Genomic DNA, 22,560 nt, shown 5'->3' with positions numbered 1-22,560 from the left:
AAAAAAGAACACTAAAAAAATACAATTGTGATAAGAATGATAAAAACAAAACACAATAATTTTATACATGTTTTTCAAAATAACTTAATTTGATCATTTTCATTAAAATATTTTTTACAAAAAATTTACGCTCAAGTTTACATTAAAACAATTATTTTCACTCGATTCTCGATGGAAAAGGCTTTTTATGCATTAATAATGTAAGTTAAGATCTAAAGGCTCATAGTAATTAAAAAAACAGTTTATTTACAAATTAAATTTTGTATCAGTAAAAAAAGAATATTTTTATAAAATAAAAGTAAACATTTGTCATTAACAATTTTTACACTAATAAATTCACAGGATTAAAAAGTTAATAATAAATATTACTTAAGTTTTAAATTTTCTAAATTGGAAATTGAAAATAACTAAATTTCACAAAACAAAACAATTATTCGCATGGAATTGAAAAGGCAGAAAAAACTTTTCTTTTCAATTATTTACTGCGAGGATAAGTGAAGGAATAATTCTAATGCAAAATACCAGTTAAGAAATACACACAAAAAGGCATAACAACTGATTCCATAAGTTATCATAACCACTGTGCAAAAAAGGAATCAACCTCTAATTTATGCAACAATAATCTCCTCGAATATCCATGGAAAACAAACATTTACAACAGATAAAACTGCATCTAAGGATCTCATCTGGACGCTAGAATTCCATAAAATTAAATCATAGTACAGACATGTCCGATAACATTTCCCTGTTTAGTGTTAAATCCTCATTTCTTCAACTTTGTGATTCCATGAGCATCGGCCTCGAACAGCAAATTGTGGATAATGATGCGCAAACAAATAATCTCCTAGTTCATACGGTGATGTCGAAAGCTGTCCCTTCTTTGGGTTCAGGCAAAGCATTCGGAATTGCTGGAGATGGATTTTTGGAAAGATCCCTCATCGTGCCCTGAAGACAATAACATGAATTAGCATTGGTCAGGCTTCCAGTCGTGTTCATTTCACAAAAATATAAAGCAAGTGCTTCTAAATAGACTCTTCGTTCGGTATCTTATGCAATTGATATTGAGAACTTGAGTTACAATGATCAAATTACTAAACAGCAAGAAGATATTTGGCTTATATCTAGTTAAGGCTCAAGAGGAATGTTTGATTACATGGACTACATATATGTATCAGCATAACTTATTTAAGGAAAAGGTTATTCATCGAGCAAAAGAAAGTAAATATGGGATAAAATTTAAGAGAATCAACACCTTCCAAATGTTCCATACCTTGTTTGCCCACACAAGTCCACATGCATTGCACAGAGTTCGCGGTCCATCAGGTCCACGGCGCATCATCGGTGTAGACTGTGCGCTGATACCACAGTGATGACATCTGTGCAAACATATAGCTATCATCAGATCTCAAAAATTCAAAACAAATTCAACCATGCAATATACATCTAGAAAAGACACCAAATAATATATCATATATAATAAGATATCAACTTAGAAGACCTAGAATTCTAATGTAGATGTTTGATATTTGGCTCTTTCTGCAAAGAAAAAACATTCAGACTAGAAGGGCTGTATATCTAATCCCATTCCTTTACAAGCTGTATATCTAATCCCACTCCTTTACATGCTCATCACCTGAACATCATCACATTGCCACCACTGATAACTGCTTTCTAAATAACTTAAATCCTTAAAATGTCAAATTTAATAAATAAAATTGTACTGAATCCAAAAATAAAACAATAAGATTCTAACATCAAAATTAAAGTAAAATCTGTAAATTGTTTCCAAAGCTTACGCAGATGCCCCAGGAATCTTATTCTCTGGTGAACCAGATTCTTGGTTTGCACCAGTAGCATCACCCATGGAACTGTCAGTCTTCGATTTAGATGAAGTAAATTGACCCTTATTTCGCTGCATCCTGTATCAAGTCCAAAGAGAACTAAATTTGAAATGGCAAAGGACAGGAAAGGAAGATAGATAGAAAGAAAATTAAAATATATATTAAAAAAATAACTGTAACAAGTAATATTTCATTTTTTAAACAAGGGGCCTGTTGTCCCATATACACAAGCAAGAAATTTCATCATCATCAATTTATTGATGCATCCCATATATCCTAGAAAAAATGTAAAATATATATCATCCAACAAGCAACTGCATGATGACAGGATAGCCCTGATGAAGAACAATCAAATGATAATCACAAAATACTAAGACAAGTAGAAAATCTTATCTTTAACATGCCATATTCGTAAAATTATTGATGGTCCTGTGAGGAAATGAATACTCATCGAATTATAGCTCAGAATGAACCTACATCAAAAAATGCAGGCAGCCTTGTGTACGAGTCAGCTAAACCAATCCTAGAAAGAACTTCAAAATGCACGATTGATTTCCAGAGGATACAAAGTTGTATCAACAATCAACATTGGACTGGGTTTAGGAATGTTTATGTAGGAAATAATCAAATCACAGGTGAAAATAGGATATAATCAATTAGATTGATTTGATTGAGAATAATTTATTGTTTTGGTAGAATAGTTTTCTTTCTTTCATTAGTTATTCTTTCCTTATTTATGAATCTCCATTGTAATTATAAAAGGGTGTATTGATTAGTGAATAAAAGTTAGGTGAGAATTTTTACAGTTTAGAATCAACAAAACTAGTTATGATCCTTACATTCCAAAACCAAAATGTCTTATTCTTTAACAAAAAATTATATTTTGAGCAATTCTTTGGTTGAAGTTGACAATCATGTGATGGTTATGGGTTCCAAATGATTGATCAGAATAAAAATCTTAGGCAGCCCATAGCATCTATGGTTTTCCTGATCAGTGTCAATGTCAATGGAGAGGCTTCAATTGTCACTCACTAAAGAGCTCAATATAGCAAGTGCCTAGTGTTAGATATTGAAGGATTGCAGGAATGAGGATATGTGAAAAATTCATGTAGGCCCACCAAAATCAATCTAAGATAATTAGAATAAACCATATTTCTTTTAACTTCGCAACATCTCATATTGTTCATTATCACCTTGTTTCTCATGGTAACAATGTTAATAAAAAATATATAGGTTCAGATGATTTGTGAACAAAAAAGATGGTTTCTTTAAAAAAAAATGAGCCTTAACAAAAGAATCAGGCACATCCAAAGTCAAAAGAACTAGTGAAAGTTTCAAGCTTAGTAGTGTGAGCCTACAAGTGCAATATAAGGTTCTATTCCCAGTCTAGAAATGTGTTTTGTTAGATCAGGAACTCTCAGTTATCATCAAAAGAATATTTACACTAGACCTTTCTAGTTTTGTAAGAAACTTCTTTATAAACTACTAATTTTCATATTATTCTTTTATTATATTTTTAGTTTGGGCAGAGTTCTCCTATAATCTATTAAAAGAATAATTTTATTCATTTCTTCACATAGCAATAACTAGAATAATAAAAATGGGAATGATAAGGCATCCAGGAATAATGAATTAAACTCTATGAATAGGCTTACTGAAGAAGGCCCAAACCATACAGAATACTTAGCATAGATGCAACAGAAAGGTATATTTTTATACATAACATTGAAAATCTTCCTTTCCCTCTACTATGGATTGTAAGACATATGTGCATGTGGTCAGAAGTTAATAGTTCAAGAAGATCATTTGCATTTATTTTACACAGATTCCAAACTAAAAGCCAAAACAGATATGTACAATGGATCAATAGATGAGATTTTCTTTTAAAAAAATTTAATCTCCTGTTCCTAAACATTACTGAACACTTTTTTATATGTTAGATTTCAGATGCATATAATTCTTAGATTTATGATATGTATATGATTTCCAATGTGAAACCAAAAGGAAGAGAAAAAATGTATATAGACGTAGGAGAAATGGAAATATAAAAAACAAGACATTTTAATTTGGTAAAAGGGATGTAGCACAGCTTGGTAGAGTATTTGATTTGAGTAAAAAATGTCACAGGTTCAAATCCTATCATCCCTACCTAATACTTCTATGGACAATAACAAGGATTAATTGAGAGCAATTAGAGTTGTACATAATTTTCCTTTTTATACTATATATGCAAGGAGCATTGGTTCGGGAAGTTCTTTATAGTCATACCCCCTGCCTAAGCATTAGTAACCATTCAATTCGATAGAATGAGCAAGGATTACCCAAAGCCAACTTATTTTGTTGATTTGTTCAACAAACATGTTTGTCTTACCAAAAAGTTTGAATTTCATCTGATAATTTTTATGATTTTCCTGTTCATGATGAAAAGAGGAACAAAAATAATGACTCTCAAAAAGCATATGCTTGCTTGATTTGGAGGTTCCAAATCAATGGGGCATCCCAATTCCATCCTCTGCCTTCCCATAATACAGCCACAGGGAAAATTGGACTTCAATCAAGCTCTCCATATTTCCATTTATACAAAAAAAAAAAATCCTGCCTAACCAAGGAGGTTTTATGTAACAAAATCCATTGTTTCTTTCTTGGAAATTTTTAAGAATGCAGAAATGTTCAACTGCTCATGTTTTGCAAGTTTCCAACTATTCAATAAGAACTGCAAAGAAACTGTTGTTGGCATGTCTTTTACTCCTTTACAAGTAGCTTTAGGCTTTTTCTTTATGTAGGAAGATATAAGAAAAGTAATTGCATGACCTAGAAAAGTAATTGCATAAGTAATAACACTGATGTGAATCACATGAACTAGCACATAAAAAATGGATAACAAAATCAGAAATAGGAATGTAATTAGGCATTTTTATTGGTGTTCCCTTCCTAAGTTCTTTTCGAAATAACCAGGTAACTGCAATCATGCCACAATTAACATTGAAATAATATTGTATGAAAAGCATATTCACTAGAGGAATGATTTTAGATGATGCACCCTCCTACCTTGACGCTACTTCCTTGCGAACAGTGTAACGTATCTTCTTCTCAAAGTTACGCTCTTTTCGCTTTTCTCGGAACCTCATTAAGGATGCAATTCTATGAGGTATATCTCCACGCTGACACATACCAAAAGCCACTGAACTCATTATTGCATGAAAAACAAATTGGCAAGTGGTAATGTTTAGCAAACCTTAGTTGGGATAGAAGATAATGGAAAAGGATTTGATCCGGCCTGCATCTCACGACCTCCCAGTAACAATAGCACAGCTTGAACCTAAAATGTCAGACAAAAGAAGGAAGAAAACTCCAGTAAGATTCAATCTTTAGGACTGCAGCGAGTAAACCGAATACTAGACGGTGACAAAACCAACCTTTTCGGGAGAAACAGAATCGAAAACATACACTTCGCCCTGGAACGAGAGGGTAAGCTGATTCCCGCCTGCCTGTACTGTTACTAAAGGCTGAGTATCACCCAGATGACTCGGACCAGACGGTCCTTCTGCCTCCATTTCCCCGTTCTCCACTGCTCCTACGCCTTCCTCCTCCATCCCGGGGCTGCCGCTGCTGCAGTCCGCCTCCTCGTACTGCTGCAATGCCCGTGCATCTGCTGCGGCAATCAACTCCCCAGTGCCTCCTACTGCGTGAGCTCCATCGACATGGGACGCAAACGACACACCGGGAAGAACCTGGTGGCCGACCGACATGCTGTGGATGTGGTGGCCAGGAAAGCTCTCGACGCCTGCCGGATTCACGCCATCAAGTGGGTTGAGATTTCCACTCATCCCTGGTAGCGGAGATCTTTTGCTAGCGCTCGAATTCTTCAAGCCTCTGAGTTGATCAGAAAAATTTAGGAACAGAAGTTCACAGACAACAGAAACAAGTCGAGTCTAACAAGAAACAGAATGGAAAAAACAAAAAAAAAAAAGAAGGAAAAATACGAGTTCTCCGAACGCTTGCGATCAATCCGAAAGACAAATCGCCACCAATGGATCAAATCCGCGAACGAGGAAACCCTAGACGGAGAGAAGGCAGGAAGGGCCAGAGGATAAATTAATGTGCGGATGTCAACACGGAGGAACTTCTATGCGGTCGCAGAAAAGGATTATTTTTTATTCCTGTGAATCATAAATATTTTCCAAAGACTCAATTTTTAAAATTCCTTCCAAAACTGAATATATTTTTAATAGAAAATAAATATTTAAGTTTTCCTAATCTGCATGGCCATGAAGTGTCTTGTTCTAAATCTTAATTTTAGATAAATTTAGGACTTTTCTGCATGAAAACTAATTTTTGAGTTAATTTATATGATAAAATTAATAATTTTTAAGAGATAGTTGTTAAATCTAATTTTGTTTGTCTCATCTCAAATTGATTTGTGAAAAAAAGTTAAAGATCATCTAGGAAAACATAAATCAAACACTAATTTATCAATTTGAATTAATCTATCAGGAATAATTTAAACAGATTAAATTATTAAAAGCGGACTTAAATGAGTCAACTCGTATAGGTTGTAGGTCTAAATAGATCAGTTAGTGGCGGGTTGATCAATCGATTAGCATGTGGGTTGCAAAGAAAACAAAATTAAAATTTAAAATTAAAGTGGAAGAAAATTTAATGGACTCCCATCGCATCTACAATTTAAATTTTTAATTTTTAATTTATATTTTTTAATAGGTTGGTCTGTCTAACCCGTAATATACATTGGGTTGGACTGAATTGGATATTTCCCATCTCACCATGATGGGAGTCAGTCTGTCCCTCCCCAACAAATGATAAATTTTGGATGAATTAGGTTGCCTGACCACAATGACCCTATTTAATCACGAGGCAACTTGTCTGCCCAAGGGTTGATCTATTTACAACTAAAGCTATCAAACGGGTCAATTCATAACGGAATGGACTAATCCATTAGAAACACACCATATAATCGGGTGGAACGAGCTGACTCATCAATTTGCGAGAGTTGGAAAATCTCTAACTCAACCCAATATAAGATAGATTGTGGGTTAGGCGGGCCAACTCATAAACTTATCAAAAAAATAAAAAATATAGAAAATATTAAAATTTTTTAAGTTTAGATTGTAGTTTAAACGAGTTAAATTAAAATTTTTAAATATAGATTGCAGTTCACTAATCCATTCAATTTTTTACTTTAATTATAAATTAAAAAAATATGAGCCTTTAAGTCAACTCAACTTGTCACGGGCCAATTCATGCTAGTCACAGATTTAAAATAGATTGATAAAATTTTAATTCAATCTGTTTAAATTATTTGACAGAGTAGATCAATTTAATGAGTTCAATTCAAATTGACGGCTCTATCTACTGCTCTAGATTTAGGTTTGAATTTTTTTTTTTAGTAAAATCATCCCATGTTATAATTTAGAGTTAAGTTTGTGTGGCTGTGTAATTAGAAATTCGATGAGAACAAGATCAATATAAAAGGACAAATAGTACGGTAAATAAATTAAATATTTTAGCATAAACTCTGATATACAATAAAGTTTTTAGCAAACTTATAAATAAATAATGTCTGAATAAATAAAGTACTAATAGTAAACTCACTAATCAACCAATTAAATAAGATTATAAGTATACAAATTTTAAATAATAAATTTAGTTATATGACCCAAATGGCTCATATAAGTTTGATTAGATTGACCCAATTGCGTAAATAAGTGATAAAGTTTCGAATAAATAAGGAAAATTGACATATTCGAATCAACTCTACCATACAAATCAATTTGGATCAATTAATCATTTTATATGTTGATTGATCTCATTTTCTTATTGAGACCAAACCAAAGAACGGAGAAGATTAATCTTCATGTGAAAGAAAAAAAAATCATACCTTCACTTGTTGCTACATGACCTTATATAGTAGAACTAAATCGGGCAATTGAGGGGACAACAATAGAGTTGTACATTTAAGATGGTCGAGAGGCATTAGCTAGATATCGCCTTCAGTGTACGATGCTTTGCCAAGGGTGATCGTGCCACAACGTACGATAACTATGGTCGGAGGTTGAGATCAAGAAGATCCGTGCGAGAATATAATAGAGGGTGATGGCTTGATCAAATGTACCGAGATTGATCTATCTTAACCAAATGATTTGTTTAATTTATCTAAATCTATTAGAGTTTAGGGTGTAGATGGGTTGACATGATCAACCATTATAAATGGGTCGAATTATTGGCCATGTCGGCTTCAATCAAATTATTAGTAATTGATTGGATTCTAAAACAAATAATTCTATTGAAATAATCAAATGCATATAATATGAAGATGAAATAAATATTAAATAATTACCAGTTGTTCTATAATATTTTATAGTGAAAATAATACTTATTTATACAAATTAAATACACCAATTTAATTTTAATTTTCTTTTGAGAATTTTTTAATCAATATTTTATTTGCAGCTACAAATCAAACTGGCGTCCAACGGGCAACAACAACGGCTAGATTCGGTCCGAGAGAAGTCGACAAGCCGGTTTACTTAAGTCGACCGGAAACCGGTTCGAGACGCAACACGACAACGGTCCATAAACGAACTAAACACCCCTATACTTTTCCAAAATTTCCACCAAAACCGGTTGTTGTGAGCAACTAGCGAAACAACAAAAGGGGCAATAATGTCAAATTACTATAATGTCTAAAATAACATCACTTTACGGGTAATTCTCCATTTTTTGAACACTTTGGTAAGGGTAAAAACGTCATTATGAAAATAAGCAGCTCCCTTTGTAAATCTCATAGCCACCGACTGGATTTGATCTCGCTCTCGTCGCCGTCTGCAAAAGATCTCAAGCCGCCTTCGAATCGTCTCGTAGCGAGGTAGTCTCTCTCTCTCTCCTCTCCTCTCCTCTCTCGATCTCATTCTCTCTGCGTGCACGGGCCGAATGATCCATCTTTATTGTTAGGGATTTCTTGGTCTTTCGATGCACCAGCAATTTGGGGATTTTTGGTCGTGATTTTTTATTTCGGTAATGTTTGCCATGTTTTGGTCAAGATTTTGGGCTTCTTGAGATTTGTGTGTTTCTTGTATCTGGGGATATCTCGATCGCCTTATAGGATGATTGGATGGTCTGCGATGCGGTGATCTTTGTTAACTGTTGGGTGCTGAGGGCCAAGCTGGGTTTTTACTTGGGGGTTCTTTGACTCTGAGTAAATAGTAATAGGTTAATTTGAGAGATTTATAGATTGGGTACGGATTGCGATTGTTGCCTTGGTCTGGGACTCATACAAATCTTTATTTACCTTTTCCCTTTCATATTTCTCTTGTTATATGTGAATAAGAACTTCTTTAGTCGGAGAACCTTTTTACATTCATGAATATTAAGGCCATTCTTCATCTCACCTTGATGTTCATACACTCTTCTTAGTCTGAAGAGAAGGAAATTCAATTGGTGAAGTCATTAAAGGAATGAAACATATAAGTTAGTAATGCTATTGAGTCTACTCAATCAAATGTAAAAACATACATGCGAAGTAAGAAAAGATGACATGCCATTGACATGGTTATCTACTTTATGATTTGATAATGCATGTATTTGGATGAATGTTGTGATCTCTCTTTATTATCAACAAGCAACCAATAAAATTGCATCAATAGTTAACGAATGCAAAAGTACTTTTTATGTATGCATGCTACCTAACTAAACACTGTTAATAAACAAATTAAATTAATATCTGATTCACTTCAAAGTGAACAAAAATCAATTAGTTGCACAACTATGGGTGGTGGTGGAAAGATAGTAGACAACGATAATTGATATATATTTTTTAAATTTATTGTCTAAATGGAATATGAAATGAATAAATGCTTCTGACATTGAAACAGATTTTGCAATTTATGTAATGTTTGCTGAAATTGTTGATGTGAGTAATGTAGTTCACATGGTTATGGTCACTCACAATGCAAGTAATTATAAACTACTGTGGAAAAAAAACTACGTCAAACATATCTTAAACTCAATTAGTTACTAACTGCTGCATATTCTATTAATCTTATAATAAAATACACTCAATAACATACTTTGTGGGTGTGATGGTATTGATATTTTTCGTAACTTTTGACCATTAATAATCATAATAATATAATTTATTTATGAGCAAAATATACCATGTCAATAACACATTAATCTTTGAAGTGTTTAGATAAATTGACTCATGTTTTTTTAGCAATTCTTATTTCATCATATGTTCTAACTTTATCATAATGGAGCTCACACAGTTTTTTTAGAAGAAATGATACAAAAGATAGGGTAGAACAAAGACAGTAATTGTACCCAATCCAAGGTGCATGACAGATTTATATGAACAACAACAGCTGTTCTATAATAAAGCTAGTTGTTGTGTTCTCCCATAGTCCAAGCCCAAAGAAGGAAGAGATAAGACAACCCACATATATGTGTATATAATATAATATCAGTTAGGATATTATTCATGTAAAAGTGACTCTTCCTCCGTTCCCCAAAACTCCACCTTATAAACATAGCGATTAGAGATGCTTCTAATTCTTTTTTTTTTCCATCCTTGTTAGAAATGTTAAGGCTATTGCAAGGTCTTACATTTTTACCATATTTTTGTCCTGCTGGCTTCATGTTATTGCCGAGAGTTGTATCCACCCAATGTATTGCTTTCCACAGAAAAAGGCTGAAATTGATGCACTAGCAAGGTACATTTTTTTCTATATGCACTGATCATGATTCAAACATTTGTTCTCAGCAGTATGTATCTTTGCATTCAAATGCACCAGTGCTTCAGATTACCATACACTTGCACTTTGTTCAATTTTAAATTTTTCTCTCTTTAACAAAAGGTGGAATCCGTCACCCTAGCGGCCCCACATGGTTGACCCCATGACCATCTGTGAGGAGGTAAATCGGGAAGCTGTAGTTGGCCACGATGGAGGAGGGCATTGCCTCGGCTTTGCCGAGATTCGATCCTTGCCCACTGCAGCAACTTTGCTCCGTCGTAACTAAATTTCTCTCTCCGAAAGAGGATTTGGTTGACCTGTTATAGCTTGTCATTTTTTTTTTGTAATTTACAAGCCTCAATATCTTGTTTGATGACCTCTAAAATTCCACCAAGGGTAATTCCTTTCGATGGTAGCTTAGTGATGGAACTTCAAGTTATACTTAGCAAATAATATTGTTAGAATGATTGCTAATTTTCTTCACAGTATGGCTAATGCACTGACTGAGCTGCAGTAGGTCTCTGTTACATTTTGGACTTAATTATTCAATATTTGATGTCTAGTTAAACATTTGAACTTAATTATTCAATATTTGATTCTAAGTTAACTCTTACATAATCTTCAAAATGTAACAGCCGTCAGTGATATTCCCTTTGAGCTTTGAAGCTTGAACAATTCCCAAGCAAGTGCATACAACAGCTTGATTGACAGATTGTTTTCACAATCAAAAGCTTGATTGACAGCAGCATTTAGTGTCTTACAATGGCAAGCATGAATTGGAAATTTTGAATTCAGAATAGCTGCCGATTACTTTTAACTTGCATACTTATCTGTTTGATGATTGGTGTAGGCAACCAATGAGAATCTCCCTCCAAATGTTATTAGGCAGTTAGCCAAGGAATTGAAGAATTTGGATGAAACACCTCCTGAAGGAATTAAAGTGGTTGTTAATGATGATGACTTTTCTACTATCTGTGCTGATATCGAGGGTCCTGGTGAGTGAGTTTATGATAACATATTTATACATTTTTAACTTGGAAACTACCAGTTGACAACTATTACATAATCTTGCAGCTGGCACTCCATATGAGAATGGTGTATTTCGCATGAAGCTTTTATTGTCTCATGACTTCCCACATTCTCCTCCCAAAGGTATGCTCTTTTCTGTAGTAATTTTTAGCACATGAGATAATGTTCCTGCTGCATGAGATAATGTGAGGCATGCTATTACAATGATTAGGTATAGTTTGCAAACCATAAAAACGTCTCTTATTTGCAGGTTACTTCCTGACCAAAATATTTCATCCAAACATTTCGGCAAATGGTGAAATATGTGTCAACACACTTAAAAAAGGACTGGAATCCAAGTCTTGGATTAAGACATGTATTGATTGTAAGTTTGGGGGCTGATCCACCTCCCTGTTCTGTAAATTGCTTTCACTCACTACTTGATTTTTTTTTTCTTTTGCTATAACTATGTTTTCTTCATGCACCTAATGTGAACCATTACTGCAATCAATAGGTTGTCAGATGTCTGCTCATAGAACCATTCCCTGAATCTGCGCTGAATGAACAGGCTGGTAAAATGCTGCTGGAAAATTATGATGAGTATGCTAGGCATGCCAGGTCAGATTCTTCTCTCTACCCCCATTAGCACTTCACTTGTGAGTCAATCAAACACAGAATTAGGAGAATGACGAGGTTCAGTAAATTTTCTGGCTTTAATTTGAGAAGAGCAATTCAGATATTGAAACTTCTAAACAATCTTAATGGTTTTTATTGTTATTTAATTTAGATTTCAAGTTAAATATATAATAAGAAAGATGATGAATATAAACCATATATTGTGTTTTTGATAATTTTGATTGCTTTTGAAAGCTAAGAGTTTTGGCGCTACAAACTAGATAATTTCAGATAGAACATGGAATGGCGTTTTGTTATATTCTCCAAACTGTTGATTTCATTTCACCTCAAGTTGGCATTCAAACACGGTATTGAATTCAAAATGGAATGGTGGTCTCATTCCTTTAGTTCCTTCCACCAAGCTGAGCAATCCACAGCGCTCTTAAACTGGAATGTGAAATAGTTTGCGAGTTCCATCTAACTTTCAATTTCATGATGCTCCTATGCAGGTTATACACCGGAATACATGCTCTTAAACCTAAGCCAAAAGTTAAAACTGGGACAATCTTTGAGTCCACCACAGCCTTAAATGTGGATCATAGAAGCAAAGAATCTACTGGCAAAGAGCCCCAGCCTCCTACACCATTGGGTGCGTCTTCGAAAATCCCATCACAAGACCAGAATGCAAGCGTCATCCCGGTAACCGAGCCAGTCATCGGAGCATCAGCACTTCCGAAGAAGGAAGGAGTACTTGCAGTGAAAGCCACTCAGGTAGATAAGAAGAAGATTGACGCGAGGAAGAAGAGCTTGAAAAGACTATAGGTCTATTAAATTAGGTGTCTCTTGTACTGAGTAGTAATAGCATGAACTGTTATGGAGAGGACAAGTTGACAACAATGTACATCTTAATTCTATTCTTTGTAGCTTGTTCATTTCTTTATGTATGCTGGTAACTCTAGATTTGATCTGCTAAAGATCAGTCCTCATCCAATCTAAATTATTTTCATCTGAGGTACCATATATTGTTACACCTATATTGATACAATGGATAAAGACCTAGTTGGTTTAACCATGGCAATGTTATCTCATTGGTAACTTCTTTAAGTTTATTGAACATATGTGTGTTGATTTTTATTTTCATCTATTTCATTTTCCTAAGGAAAACTATTTTTATTCCTGGTAAATTCCATCACAACCAAACACAGTTTAAGATACACAAGCATGCAGATGTGACACCAAAGGATGTAATGAATTCAAATCATTTTGCTGACTGTAATCAAACTAAACTTTGTATCGAAGAAGCTGAAGTAACAATAACTCCCAACCAAAGAAGGAACATTTCCTTGTATGATGACTTGATCTCTTCTGCAACTCTGCTGCGTCGTTATCTCACTTGATCTCAAACATAGCTAATGACGATAGATTCATCAACTCTATTGTTGAACGGCTAAAATATATGCTCTATACTGGTATGACATCGACTTTGAAGAATCCTCACATCTCAGTATTAAACCTTCGAGATTTACTGGAAGAATGCACTTCGACCATTGGTATCCAGTCGAAAAGGGCTCTGGAGGCTGCACTATCATTAATACGTTGTCATTCCTTTGGACAATCCCCATGACGCTGATAGTGCTGCCTTCTTTTATGTAGCTACAAAGAAAATGGTGGAATAGTAAGTTCATGCATAATCGATATATAAAGTAAAGTAAAAAAATGAGTATCTAATGAGTTGCTAGCTACCCTTCTTTCAGACGCATTGCACGATCATCACTTGAAAGATTCCTCTTGCGCAACCAATTGAGAAAATCAGGAGCCAAGTCCTTGTTTGTTGTGTTTATGTCAGCCACGACAGACTCATCCACATATGGGGTCACCTGAGCACCACAGCCAGCTTTGACCAAAGCTCGTAAGCCCGACTGGAAGTCGGAGATATAGAAGTCAACCACATGCCTCTGCAAGTAGAGTGTTGGCCAAAAGATAAGACAATACAATGTAAAGAAATGAACTGAAGAGGGGACTCAGGCAAATGTAGCTATTGAAACAATATTTATTTATGTCTTATTAAACTCAACTATGACAGGGAGAGGTATACCTCCATTGATCTTAGTCCCCATGTAAAACGACGATGCATGGGATTGACAGCTTTGGAATCCCAATCCCTATACTCATATAGAGATGTGGATGTATAGACACATCTAGGAACTTTACAATATGAAGACTCAAGGGGAAGATTACCACAAGTTACAACCTGAGAGAAGCTTTACATTTTATCAGACTTTAATTGAACAATGGTTTAGAAAGTTAACTAATTCAGAAAAAGTTACATACCCCAGTGACCTTAACATATTGCCCATCTTTTGCACTTTGCAGCTCAGCATCAGGGTATTGCGCAATGAATCTTATAACTGCTATCTTTCCATAGAAAACGTTCCAAATGAAAAATGTGGCGACTGCTATAGAAGTAACCAGAACAACAATAAGAAGGACAGCATTGTGGACAGCACCAAGAATGAAGCCTCCTGCCATAAACCCCATCACAAACAACAAAACTACAGACCACAAGATTGCCTTTGGTAAACTCCCCTTGAGTGGATAATCGCCATCCCGACTAAGATTAGTGATGGCTTGATTGCGTGCAATGCTGTTTTTATGTAGCTTCATTGATCCAGATGAGTCAAGTGGACCAGATACTTTACGAGGAGCACCATTTGAGTTTAGTGGTCCAGAACTAATTGGCCCAGACGTGATCAAACCAGTTGTTGGCAGCACTGGTGGGAGGGGGCCAGAATTCTGGCGATTCATTCCGTTTACTATGGATTGAGGACCAGATGTCTTTTTAACTGAATCCCCATGCTTAAGTGGTCCAGAGTTAGACACCTGCCTGCTTACTGAAGAACCAGAACCAGGAATGGAGGAAGAGAGAGAGGTGTTAGGAAGTATACTGAAAAGACTAGGTCTTTTATATAAACATTTATGAAATAAGAAATCATGGTTTGGTCAGGCAGACAGTCGTCTCACACTAGTTTGTAAGAGGATGAGGCTTTGAATATCCTCCCTCCATTCATCAACCACATCCACTCCCACTCTCCAAATCCACAGCCCAAGTCCTTCACCTTCCTCTCCACTCCTCTTTTAAGAAGAAGAAGAGGAGGGAACTAATTAACTGGTTTTTTGAAGGTTAAGGAAGATGGCCTTGAAGCTGTGGGCTTCTTCAGCTGCCAATGCACTCAAGCTCTCCTGCAGGGCTTCTGCTACTGCTGCTCCTTTCCCGGCCTCCTCAATCTCCAGATGCTTCTCATCTGGTAAGCTTCGTGAGATGTTACTCTCTTTATCACTGACACTTAAACTGCATTGGAGAAGGTCACTTGCGAAGCTGCTTGTTATGTGTTTGAAAGAGTTCCCATGAGAGTTTATTGATATTTCTGTTTCTGTTTCTGTCCGTCCTAAAAGAAGAAAGAATTACTGCCTTGATAGACTTGTCATTATGTTTGAGAAGATGCACATGAATGATGAAGGTCCATATTTAGTCTTGCAAACCTTTCTTTCACCTCTCCTCACTTTTCATCCAAGTAAACTCTCAATGCTGTCTAGTTATGTGCTTCAGTGTTTGTTGAGTTTCTTCTCTGTGTGTTATTTTGTTTGTTTTATTGAGAAGAATGTTATTGCTTTCGGTAGCTTCCTTGTGAGAATTTGAGACCTTCTTATGTGAAATTTTGAGATCTTTCTCAAGCTCCCTTCTTTGGTCTTGTTTCTTTTTCCTTGTTTTGAGTTAGCTTAATTGTGGTTGTGTTTGATAGTTTTCTTTGGAAAGTTCATTTAGAGAAGTAACTTATCATATGTTTGAAAGAATTCAGAAAGATGGTCTGTTGTCAAATTGTATCACTTTAATTATGAGATTTCGAGAATTATTCGATGTTCATTTTCAGTAATATGGAGAAACTTTTCTCAAAATTTATATCAAAAGAATCACTTCATTCTGTTTTTACAACTTGATCTAGAACATTGTTTACATGAATGGCCATACTTTGTCTCCTTTTATTGTGTTTGGTGTTGGGATTATAAGTATCTTTGATACCACTAGATGCGATTGAAGATTGTTCTAACACCATAGAATCTACCACAATCTTGAGTCTTCGCCTCCCTTCGTAGAATGGCACAAATACACGAAGAAAAACACATGCAATTTAGCGCGACTCAAATAAACCTAAGTCCACACACTCCTTGTATGAGCGACCTCTAACCTCTTTAGACTCCACTCTTAGTATTGATGAAGAAAAGTGGAAAAACAATTCTCCAAGAAGAAAACTATCTTATTTACATACCTCTTGATCTCCCGTAGTCGCTAAACACACTTCGTGGATATACTTCGTAACACACTACTTACTAATGGTCACCATGTAAAACTATGTCAAAAACCAACTAAAACTATGTCCAATATAGTAACACTAACTAAATTTTGGTAGTTTATCTGATAAATTTGCCATTTTTACAAAAAAAAAAAACAAACATTTACTTTCCTAAAATGTAATAACTTAAGAAGAAAATTAAACTGCAAAAATTTAGTTTTACTATTTTGATCTTGAAACTTCTGTCTTTGCTCTTGCAGTGATTGATGGCTTCAAGTACAGCAATTCTCATGAATGGGTGAAGCATGAGGGGAATGTGGCCACAATTGGCATCACTGACCATGCTCAGGTTCTAATTCTTCTTATCTCAACTAACAATTATAATAAAAAATTGGAAAAAATTGCCATTAATGCATTCTGAAATGGCAAATTATAATTTAATTTTAGGAATTTTGTGATAGAGGTGTAAGGAGTGTATAATTTTGTGTAGAACTTGATGAACAAATAAGGTTCATATAGTCATCTGAAATAGTTAGGACAAACCCGGGTTTGACGATGATGATCCATATTGTCTATTAAGAATGTCAAAATATACTCCACTTGAACTCCAATCGATAGGATATGTGTGCCTATGTGCGAGGCCAGGAGTCATTTTCAGCTCAAATTCACTACATTGATATCTTCACAGGGTCATCTCGGAGAGGTGGTCTTCGTGGAGCTGCCGGCATCTGGCACATCAGTTACCAAAGGAAGCGGTTTTGGAGCTGTGGAAAGTGTCAAGGCCACAAGCGATGTCAACTCTCCGGTCTCTGGTGAAGTCATTGAAGTCAACTCCAAGCTCACCGAGAAGCCTGGCCTGGTAAAACAAGGTCTTGTCTTAGAATCAATCCAGAATCAAAACTGATGTTTTTTTACCATTATTATCATGTAGATCAACACAAGCACATATGAAGACGGTTGGATGATCAAGGTGAAGCCTAGTGATCCATCTGAGCTTAAATCCTTGATGGATTCAAAGGAGTACTCCAAGTTTTGCGAGGAAGAAGATGCTCACTAGAGTATACAGATCAAACCATGGCACTTAAGTCTCAATCAATCTTGTTGCTTGTTACAAACAAGTTCAGTTCCTATTTTATCTTCTTCTTCCTGTTAATGCTGTTCCTGCCTTCTTTGTTCTTTTTTAAACAAAAGATGAAAAGGTGGAAACTTTGTTGTCTCATATTTGTGTTTCGGATTGGAAATTGCATATTATCAATCTTGTTGCTTGATGCAGACATCCAAGTTTTTTCGGTTGTAACAACTTGATCGCTTGCATACGTAGGCTTTTCTGCGATCAGTTTACGATAGAAGTCATGGCCAAATGCTGAAAATTTTGTTATGTTTCTGATTGGAAATTACTATGATGGAGAATAGACAATCACTCTTCGATAGAGTTGTTCAGAAGTTGCTTCAAATCGATACTATTTTATAGTTTCGGTTGATTTCAGAGTACCATTTAGGCTACCTTTGATAGCTATGGTTCTATTTTAGGGTTTAGATGGTTTGAGTTAAGGTGAGACGAAACACTTCTACATGACAATATCATTTGGATCGATCAAGTGAGCCATGCAAGTGGTTCGATCGAGTTGAATGTGCGGCGGTCATGTGAACTTTGTGTGGGATCAACCTTAGTGGATGGAATGAGTCGACTGTATTCGATATTTGAAGTAACAAAACGAGCTAAACATGCTTAACAAGCTAGACAAACTAGAGTGATGCAATTGGATAGGCAAGGAGTCGCAAAGTGAGCTAGATGAGCTAGGCGAAGAGTCGAATAAGACGATAATAAATTGAATTGTTCTACTTATCGACTTAGCCCATAAAGAAATTTGAGTAATAGAGGGAAAAATATCAATTTAATTTCTAGAGAAAAGAAGAAAAACTATGGAGATATTTCATTGAATCCTTTTTGCATTAAGTGCTAATAATAATAAGAATAAGAATAAAGCATATTGAGAATATGATCAAATTAATTGTTGATATGGAAAAGAAAATGTTGATGGGTTTGAAAAATAAATAATTTCCTAGTCAAAATTGTCAACCATTTTACATGTTTGACGTTGACTGCTGTGTATTGAAGTCAAGATATAAGAGCTGTAAAGTAAGGGAGGTGAGCTCATCAGATCAATTTAAAGGTTATCCATCTATCCATCTATATAAATCTGATATGCTGCGCGTCTATTTTTGCGCGTAACATCTGCGATAAAAGTTCTAGATATCTGGATCAATTCTGAACGATCGAAATAGGAATAGTACAATTTTATAAATATTTTTTATTTATTATTTTTAAATACAATTAAACCATTTAAAATATTGTCTTTAGGTTATAGTATTAAATATAAAAAAAATTAAAATAAAAAAATTTTAAATGTTCACGGAATGTGTCGAGTTGTTATCTCACACATCAATTTAAATTTTTTTTTTGTGTTAAATACTATAATCCAACGCTTAAAACACTACTTGCAATTTATCAATGTTCTAATTTAGAGAAAAAGACATCCTAAATTAGGTAAATCATGACTAACTAATATATACTATTTATAGTATTATGACAGTTACTAAATAGCTTTTATAATTATATAATAACTATTTAGTAGTTTCTGTAACTATATAATTATTTTAAATTAATTTTGATTAACTTAAAATAATTTTAATAAAGTTTAAATAATTTGATCAAATTAATAATAATATTCAGAATTTAAAATTTAAAATTTAAAATTCAAGATTTTAAAATCTCAAATTTAAAATTTAATTGTGTAGTAACTCCTAAATAGCTGTTATAATTATTTTAAAATAATTTTGATCGACTTAAAATAATTTTGATTAAGTTAATAAAAACTATTTTGATATATTAATATTTTATTTATATTAATTTTGATACAACGTTAAAATAAAAGATATTTTAGATATAAAATATCTAGAAATTTTAATTTAGAAATGTCGCATCCATCCCTTTCATGGGATATTGGGATGCATGCATGCTTGCGCACCATACATGTCATTATCGATTCAACATCGCGGCATTCACAACATGCAGTCACTCGTCCACTATTTTGTGGAATTCCTACGAAAAGCTTCTTGTAAAAGTTACAAGGACATTTTGGCAAAGCAAAAGTTTTTTTTTCCACTTAAAAAACTATTTTTGAATTTTGAAGTGGGATTTAATTAATATTATGAGCTGTTCTTCTTCTACTACTGATGTTCTAATTGGATGAAGAAATAATTATGCTAATAATCTTTTGTGAAGTGATTATTTTTAAAATTTTTAAATGATTAACATGATGAAATATTAGTCAACTTAGACCCGCCAACAACTCTTCACCTCTCTTTGTCCACTTCAACAATCAATAGCTTTATGTCGCTACTCTAATAGTCCCTTTCATTCGATGTCGTTGTCGAACTCCTCTATTCCTCGTTTAGTTATCCGGTAGCTCTTAGCCACCTCTTGAGATGAAACTCGGTCCACATTCAATCTAGTGATCTTCCGTCAAGGAGGAGCTCCGAAGCTCGATAGCAAGTTCCCTTGGGGTAGAGTAAGCATGAGTTGAGTTTGCATTCCACTCGTCCCAAGTGGAACTTCCTCTCCCGACTCTTTCAAGACATAGCAAATGTAAATTAGGGTTTCCTAACGCGTAGCAAACAAGGATCAAGATGCTCTTTTGCTCACATTTGCAAACTAGGGAAGAATCACAACGAAGTTCAATATCATAAAGTAAGTGTAGGTCGAGCATAAAGAACTCGATCCATCCGCATCAATCTAATGGACCAGGCAAGGATCAAAACAAAGATCAAAAGGTAAGTGGAGTGATGTGAATGAAAAGATTAGTCATCAAAGGATCTCAATTATCCACTAGGATAAATCAGGAAATACATATGAGTTTTGATAGATGGTCTAACATTATAAAATTTTCAAACTCCACGGATGTAATGTATTTTGAATGAGATTTGAACCCTTATTATTTAGGGAGTCCATCCTACCTCTTACTATAACACCATAGCCCCTAGGGCTCAAAGGGTCTCAATTAGGTCCTTAGTTTGTAAAAATCTAACTTTTTTTTTTTTCTCATTCAAAGTTGATCACAGTTGGGCAACCATTCTTTACAATATAAAATACAAATAAATTAAAAAAAGTTAGCATTTATAGTGGAAACAAAAACCTAATTGTACATCTTTATCACTTTAAAGAACAAGAGGTCCATAACAAAAGAAAATGAAAGGCATATCACTTGTTGGATCAAAAAGGGGGAAACAATGTTACTATTGTGATTTCTATCAAAGATTCATCAACTCAAACAAAAATTTAATCAAAATAATAAGATTGAAGGAGCCAATTACTAAAGGGATTACTTAATTTAGATCAAAATATCCTTCAGCCAAAATTGGATCCATCTCACATTCATCAGTTCATTTATGACATCTAATCCACATATAAGCACATATAAAGAAATGTTTAATACCTATCTCTCTATTCAATTATATATAGCTAAAGAGGTGAATTAGGCTCTCGAAACCCTCTCTCGATCCACCACAAGGCGACGAGGGCACAAATTGAATTGTCGTTCCACTCGATTTAGCAAACCATAGGAGAATCGCAATACGACATGGCAAGAGCAAATCAAGCAAGCAAAGCTTGATATAGGCACTAAGCAAGAGTTCAAACTAATAAGATGATGGGGGGAAAAAGTAATTTTATTTTATTTTATTTTTTATGTAATTTCTTTGCACAAATTATTTTACATAAAATATTATATTTTTTTGTTTTCATCATTTTAATTTCACCAACAAATTTCCCTCTGGCACACACTACACTCCCCTAGGCAAGTGCGAGTCTAGCTGTTGCATCCCCACTAAACGCTCAACAGCGACGCGCATCCATTAGCCGACAAACTGTTCGACGAAATGACCCAACCAACTCTTTCCCATTTTCTAACATCATTCACAGCGTCAGCAATGGCGGCTGCTTGATAAGCGACTGCAAAAACCAAACTCTAATACGAGCTCTTACGTCTCACATACATGCACCTCGTTATTATTACTAGTATTTTAATGCCTAGATTCTTGACTTAGGAATAAGTGGATAGATGAGTGTTGAAGTTTTGGGGCTGAGGACTGTGATGGCTCTCAGAAAGGTGGACAGTTTGTCTTGGGGATGATGTGAAAGGTATTTAAAGAATTATTAAACTTGCAAAATTTCTTCTTGTTTAGTAATTTCATTTTGGACAGATAATCATAAATCAAATTGAACTTCTTTACTGGGAAGGAAGTGTACCTTGACCGGTTGAAGATGTTCAGGGCTGCAAACAATCTGTGCTTCACATGTTTGGTCTTCTAAGCCATCTTCTACAAGCAAATTGGAAGAAGGATTCAATTGTATGGAAAGCCTCAAAAACATGTTTGTTTCAGTCATCATCAATAGTATAGACCAACACTAAGAATAAAGAATTTTAGTTTGAGATATTTGTTGAAAGATAATCCAAGACAGATTTGAACACTGAACCTGCATGCTGCATAAAGTAATTACGAGTTTCTGTGACTTAGATACTGCAGAAAAGTATGACAAATTGCAGAAAAAGATACAACCCTACACAACTCCACGATAAAAGGTAAGATAGCGTAGTGGAGTTATCACGACGCTACCAGAATTGCTGTTCTTCATATAAAGTCAAAAAGGCCAGAAGTTTACTGCTTCATCAAAAGGACTTAAAATCTTGCTCCAAGATATGGCCTGTAGCAGTTGCTAGAGTAGCTTTGATCCAAGTCTCATCCATTTTCCTGTAAAGTGAAACAAGAACATAATGCATGTCAAATTCAGACCTGTATGTCCACTATGTATCTAGGTCTATATCACAAGTCATGTCATGGCTTATGTGTGATGTGGGCTTTCCATCCTACTCTCTTAGCTTTTGGAAATAGTGTCTCCATTACATGTCAATCCGAAGCAAATCTCATCCAAGCTTGAAG

The 22,560-nt window shown here is 34.7% G+C and overlaps 3 protein-coding genes and 1 pseudogene across 3 annotated transcripts; 2 read left to right on the top strand and 2 right to left on the bottom strand.

The window, feature by feature from the left end:
- Positions 1 to 580: 580 nt before the first annotated feature.
- Positions 581 to 5,931, bottom strand: LOC141846188 (GATA transcription factor 20-like). Its single transcript, XM_074734186.1, has 7 exons — positions 5,825 to 5,931; positions 5,258 to 5,714; positions 5,077 to 5,160; positions 4,890 to 5,002; positions 1,797 to 1,919; positions 1,271 to 1,376; positions 581 to 945 (listed from the first exon to the last, which is right to left on the bottom strand). The coding sequence occupies exons 2-7, from the start codon at positions 5,666 to 5,668 to the stop codon at positions 850 to 852; spliced, it is 933 nt and encodes a 310-aa protein (XP_074590287.1). The 5' UTR covers positions 5,669 to 5,714; positions 5,825 to 5,931; the 3' UTR covers positions 581 to 849.
- Positions 5,932 to 8,657: 2,726 nt separating this feature from the next.
- On the top strand, positions 8,658 to 13,151 carry LOC141846443 (ubiquitin-conjugating enzyme E2 22-like; annotated as a pseudogene).
- Positions 13,152 to 13,438: 287 nt separating this feature from the next.
- Positions 13,439 to 15,288, bottom strand: LOC141845888 (putative membrane protein At1g16860). Its single transcript, XM_074733892.1, has 5 exons — positions 15,233 to 15,288; positions 14,543 to 15,155; positions 14,307 to 14,462; positions 13,955 to 14,166; positions 13,439 to 13,864 (listed from the first exon to the last, which is right to left on the bottom strand). The coding sequence occupies exons 1-5, from the start codon at positions 15,286 to 15,288 to the stop codon at positions 13,645 to 13,647; spliced, it is 1,257 nt and encodes a 418-aa protein (XP_074589993.1). The 3' UTR covers positions 13,439 to 13,644.
- Positions 15,279 to 17,815, top strand: LOC141846253 (glycine cleavage system H protein, mitochondrial). The gene is made up of 4 exons (XM_074734263.1): positions 15,279 to 15,516; positions 16,821 to 16,909; positions 17,249 to 17,419; positions 17,492 to 17,815. The coding sequence occupies exons 1-4, from the start codon at positions 15,402 to 15,404 to the stop codon at positions 17,615 to 17,617; spliced, it is 501 nt and encodes a 166-aa protein (XP_074590364.1). The 5' UTR covers positions 15,279 to 15,401; the 3' UTR covers positions 17,618 to 17,815.
- The last annotated feature ends 4,745 nt before the right edge of the window (positions 17,816 to 22,560 follow it).

This window comes from Curcuma longa, chromosome 15 (assembly GCF_044706935.1).
Source record: "Curcuma longa cultivar G26 ecotype Majalengka, Jawa Barat chromosome 15, ITB_CL_G26_1.1, whole genome shotgun sequence".
Taxonomy (NCBI): domain Eukaryota; kingdom Viridiplantae; phylum Streptophyta; class Magnoliopsida; order Zingiberales; family Zingiberaceae; genus Curcuma; species Curcuma longa.
This window is presented reverse-complemented; position numbering and strand designations above follow the sequence as displayed.

Coding starts and splice junctions, on each gene's coding strand:
- LOC141846188 (XM_074734186.1), bottom strand. CDS start 5,668: ATGAGTGGAAATCTCAACCCACTTGATGGCGTGAATCCGGCAGGCGTC. Junction 1,920..4,889: donor CGCAAGGAAGTAGCGTCAAG/GTAGGAGGGTGC, acceptor GACTTGATACAG/GATGCAGCGAAATAAGGGTC. Junction 946..1,270: donor GACTTGTGTGGGCAAACAAG/GTATGGAACATT, acceptor TATTGTCTTCAG/GGCACGATGAGGGATCTTTC.
- LOC141845888 (XM_074733892.1), bottom strand. CDS start 15,288: ATGTGGTTGATGAATGGAGGGAGGATATTCAAAGCCTCATCCTCTTAC. Junction 15,156..15,232: donor TCATCCTCTTACAAACTAGT/GTGAGACGACTG, acceptor TAGTCTTTTCAG/TATACTTCCTAACACCTCTC. Junction 14,167..14,306: donor GGGGACTAAGATCAATGGAG/GTATACCTCTCC, acceptor CTCTACTTGCAG/AGGCATGTGGTTGACTTCTA.
- LOC141846253 (XM_074734263.1), top strand. CDS start 15,402: ATGGCCTTGAAGCTGTGGGCTTCTTCAGCTGCCAATGCACTCAAGCTC. Junction 15,517..16,820: donor CTCCAGATGCTTCTCATCTG/GTAAGCTTCGTG, acceptor TTGCTCTTGCAG/TGATTGATGGCTTCAAGTAC. Junction 16,910..17,248: donor GCATCACTGACCATGCTCAG/GTTCTAATTCTT, acceptor ATATCTTCACAG/GGTCATCTCGGAGAGGTGGT.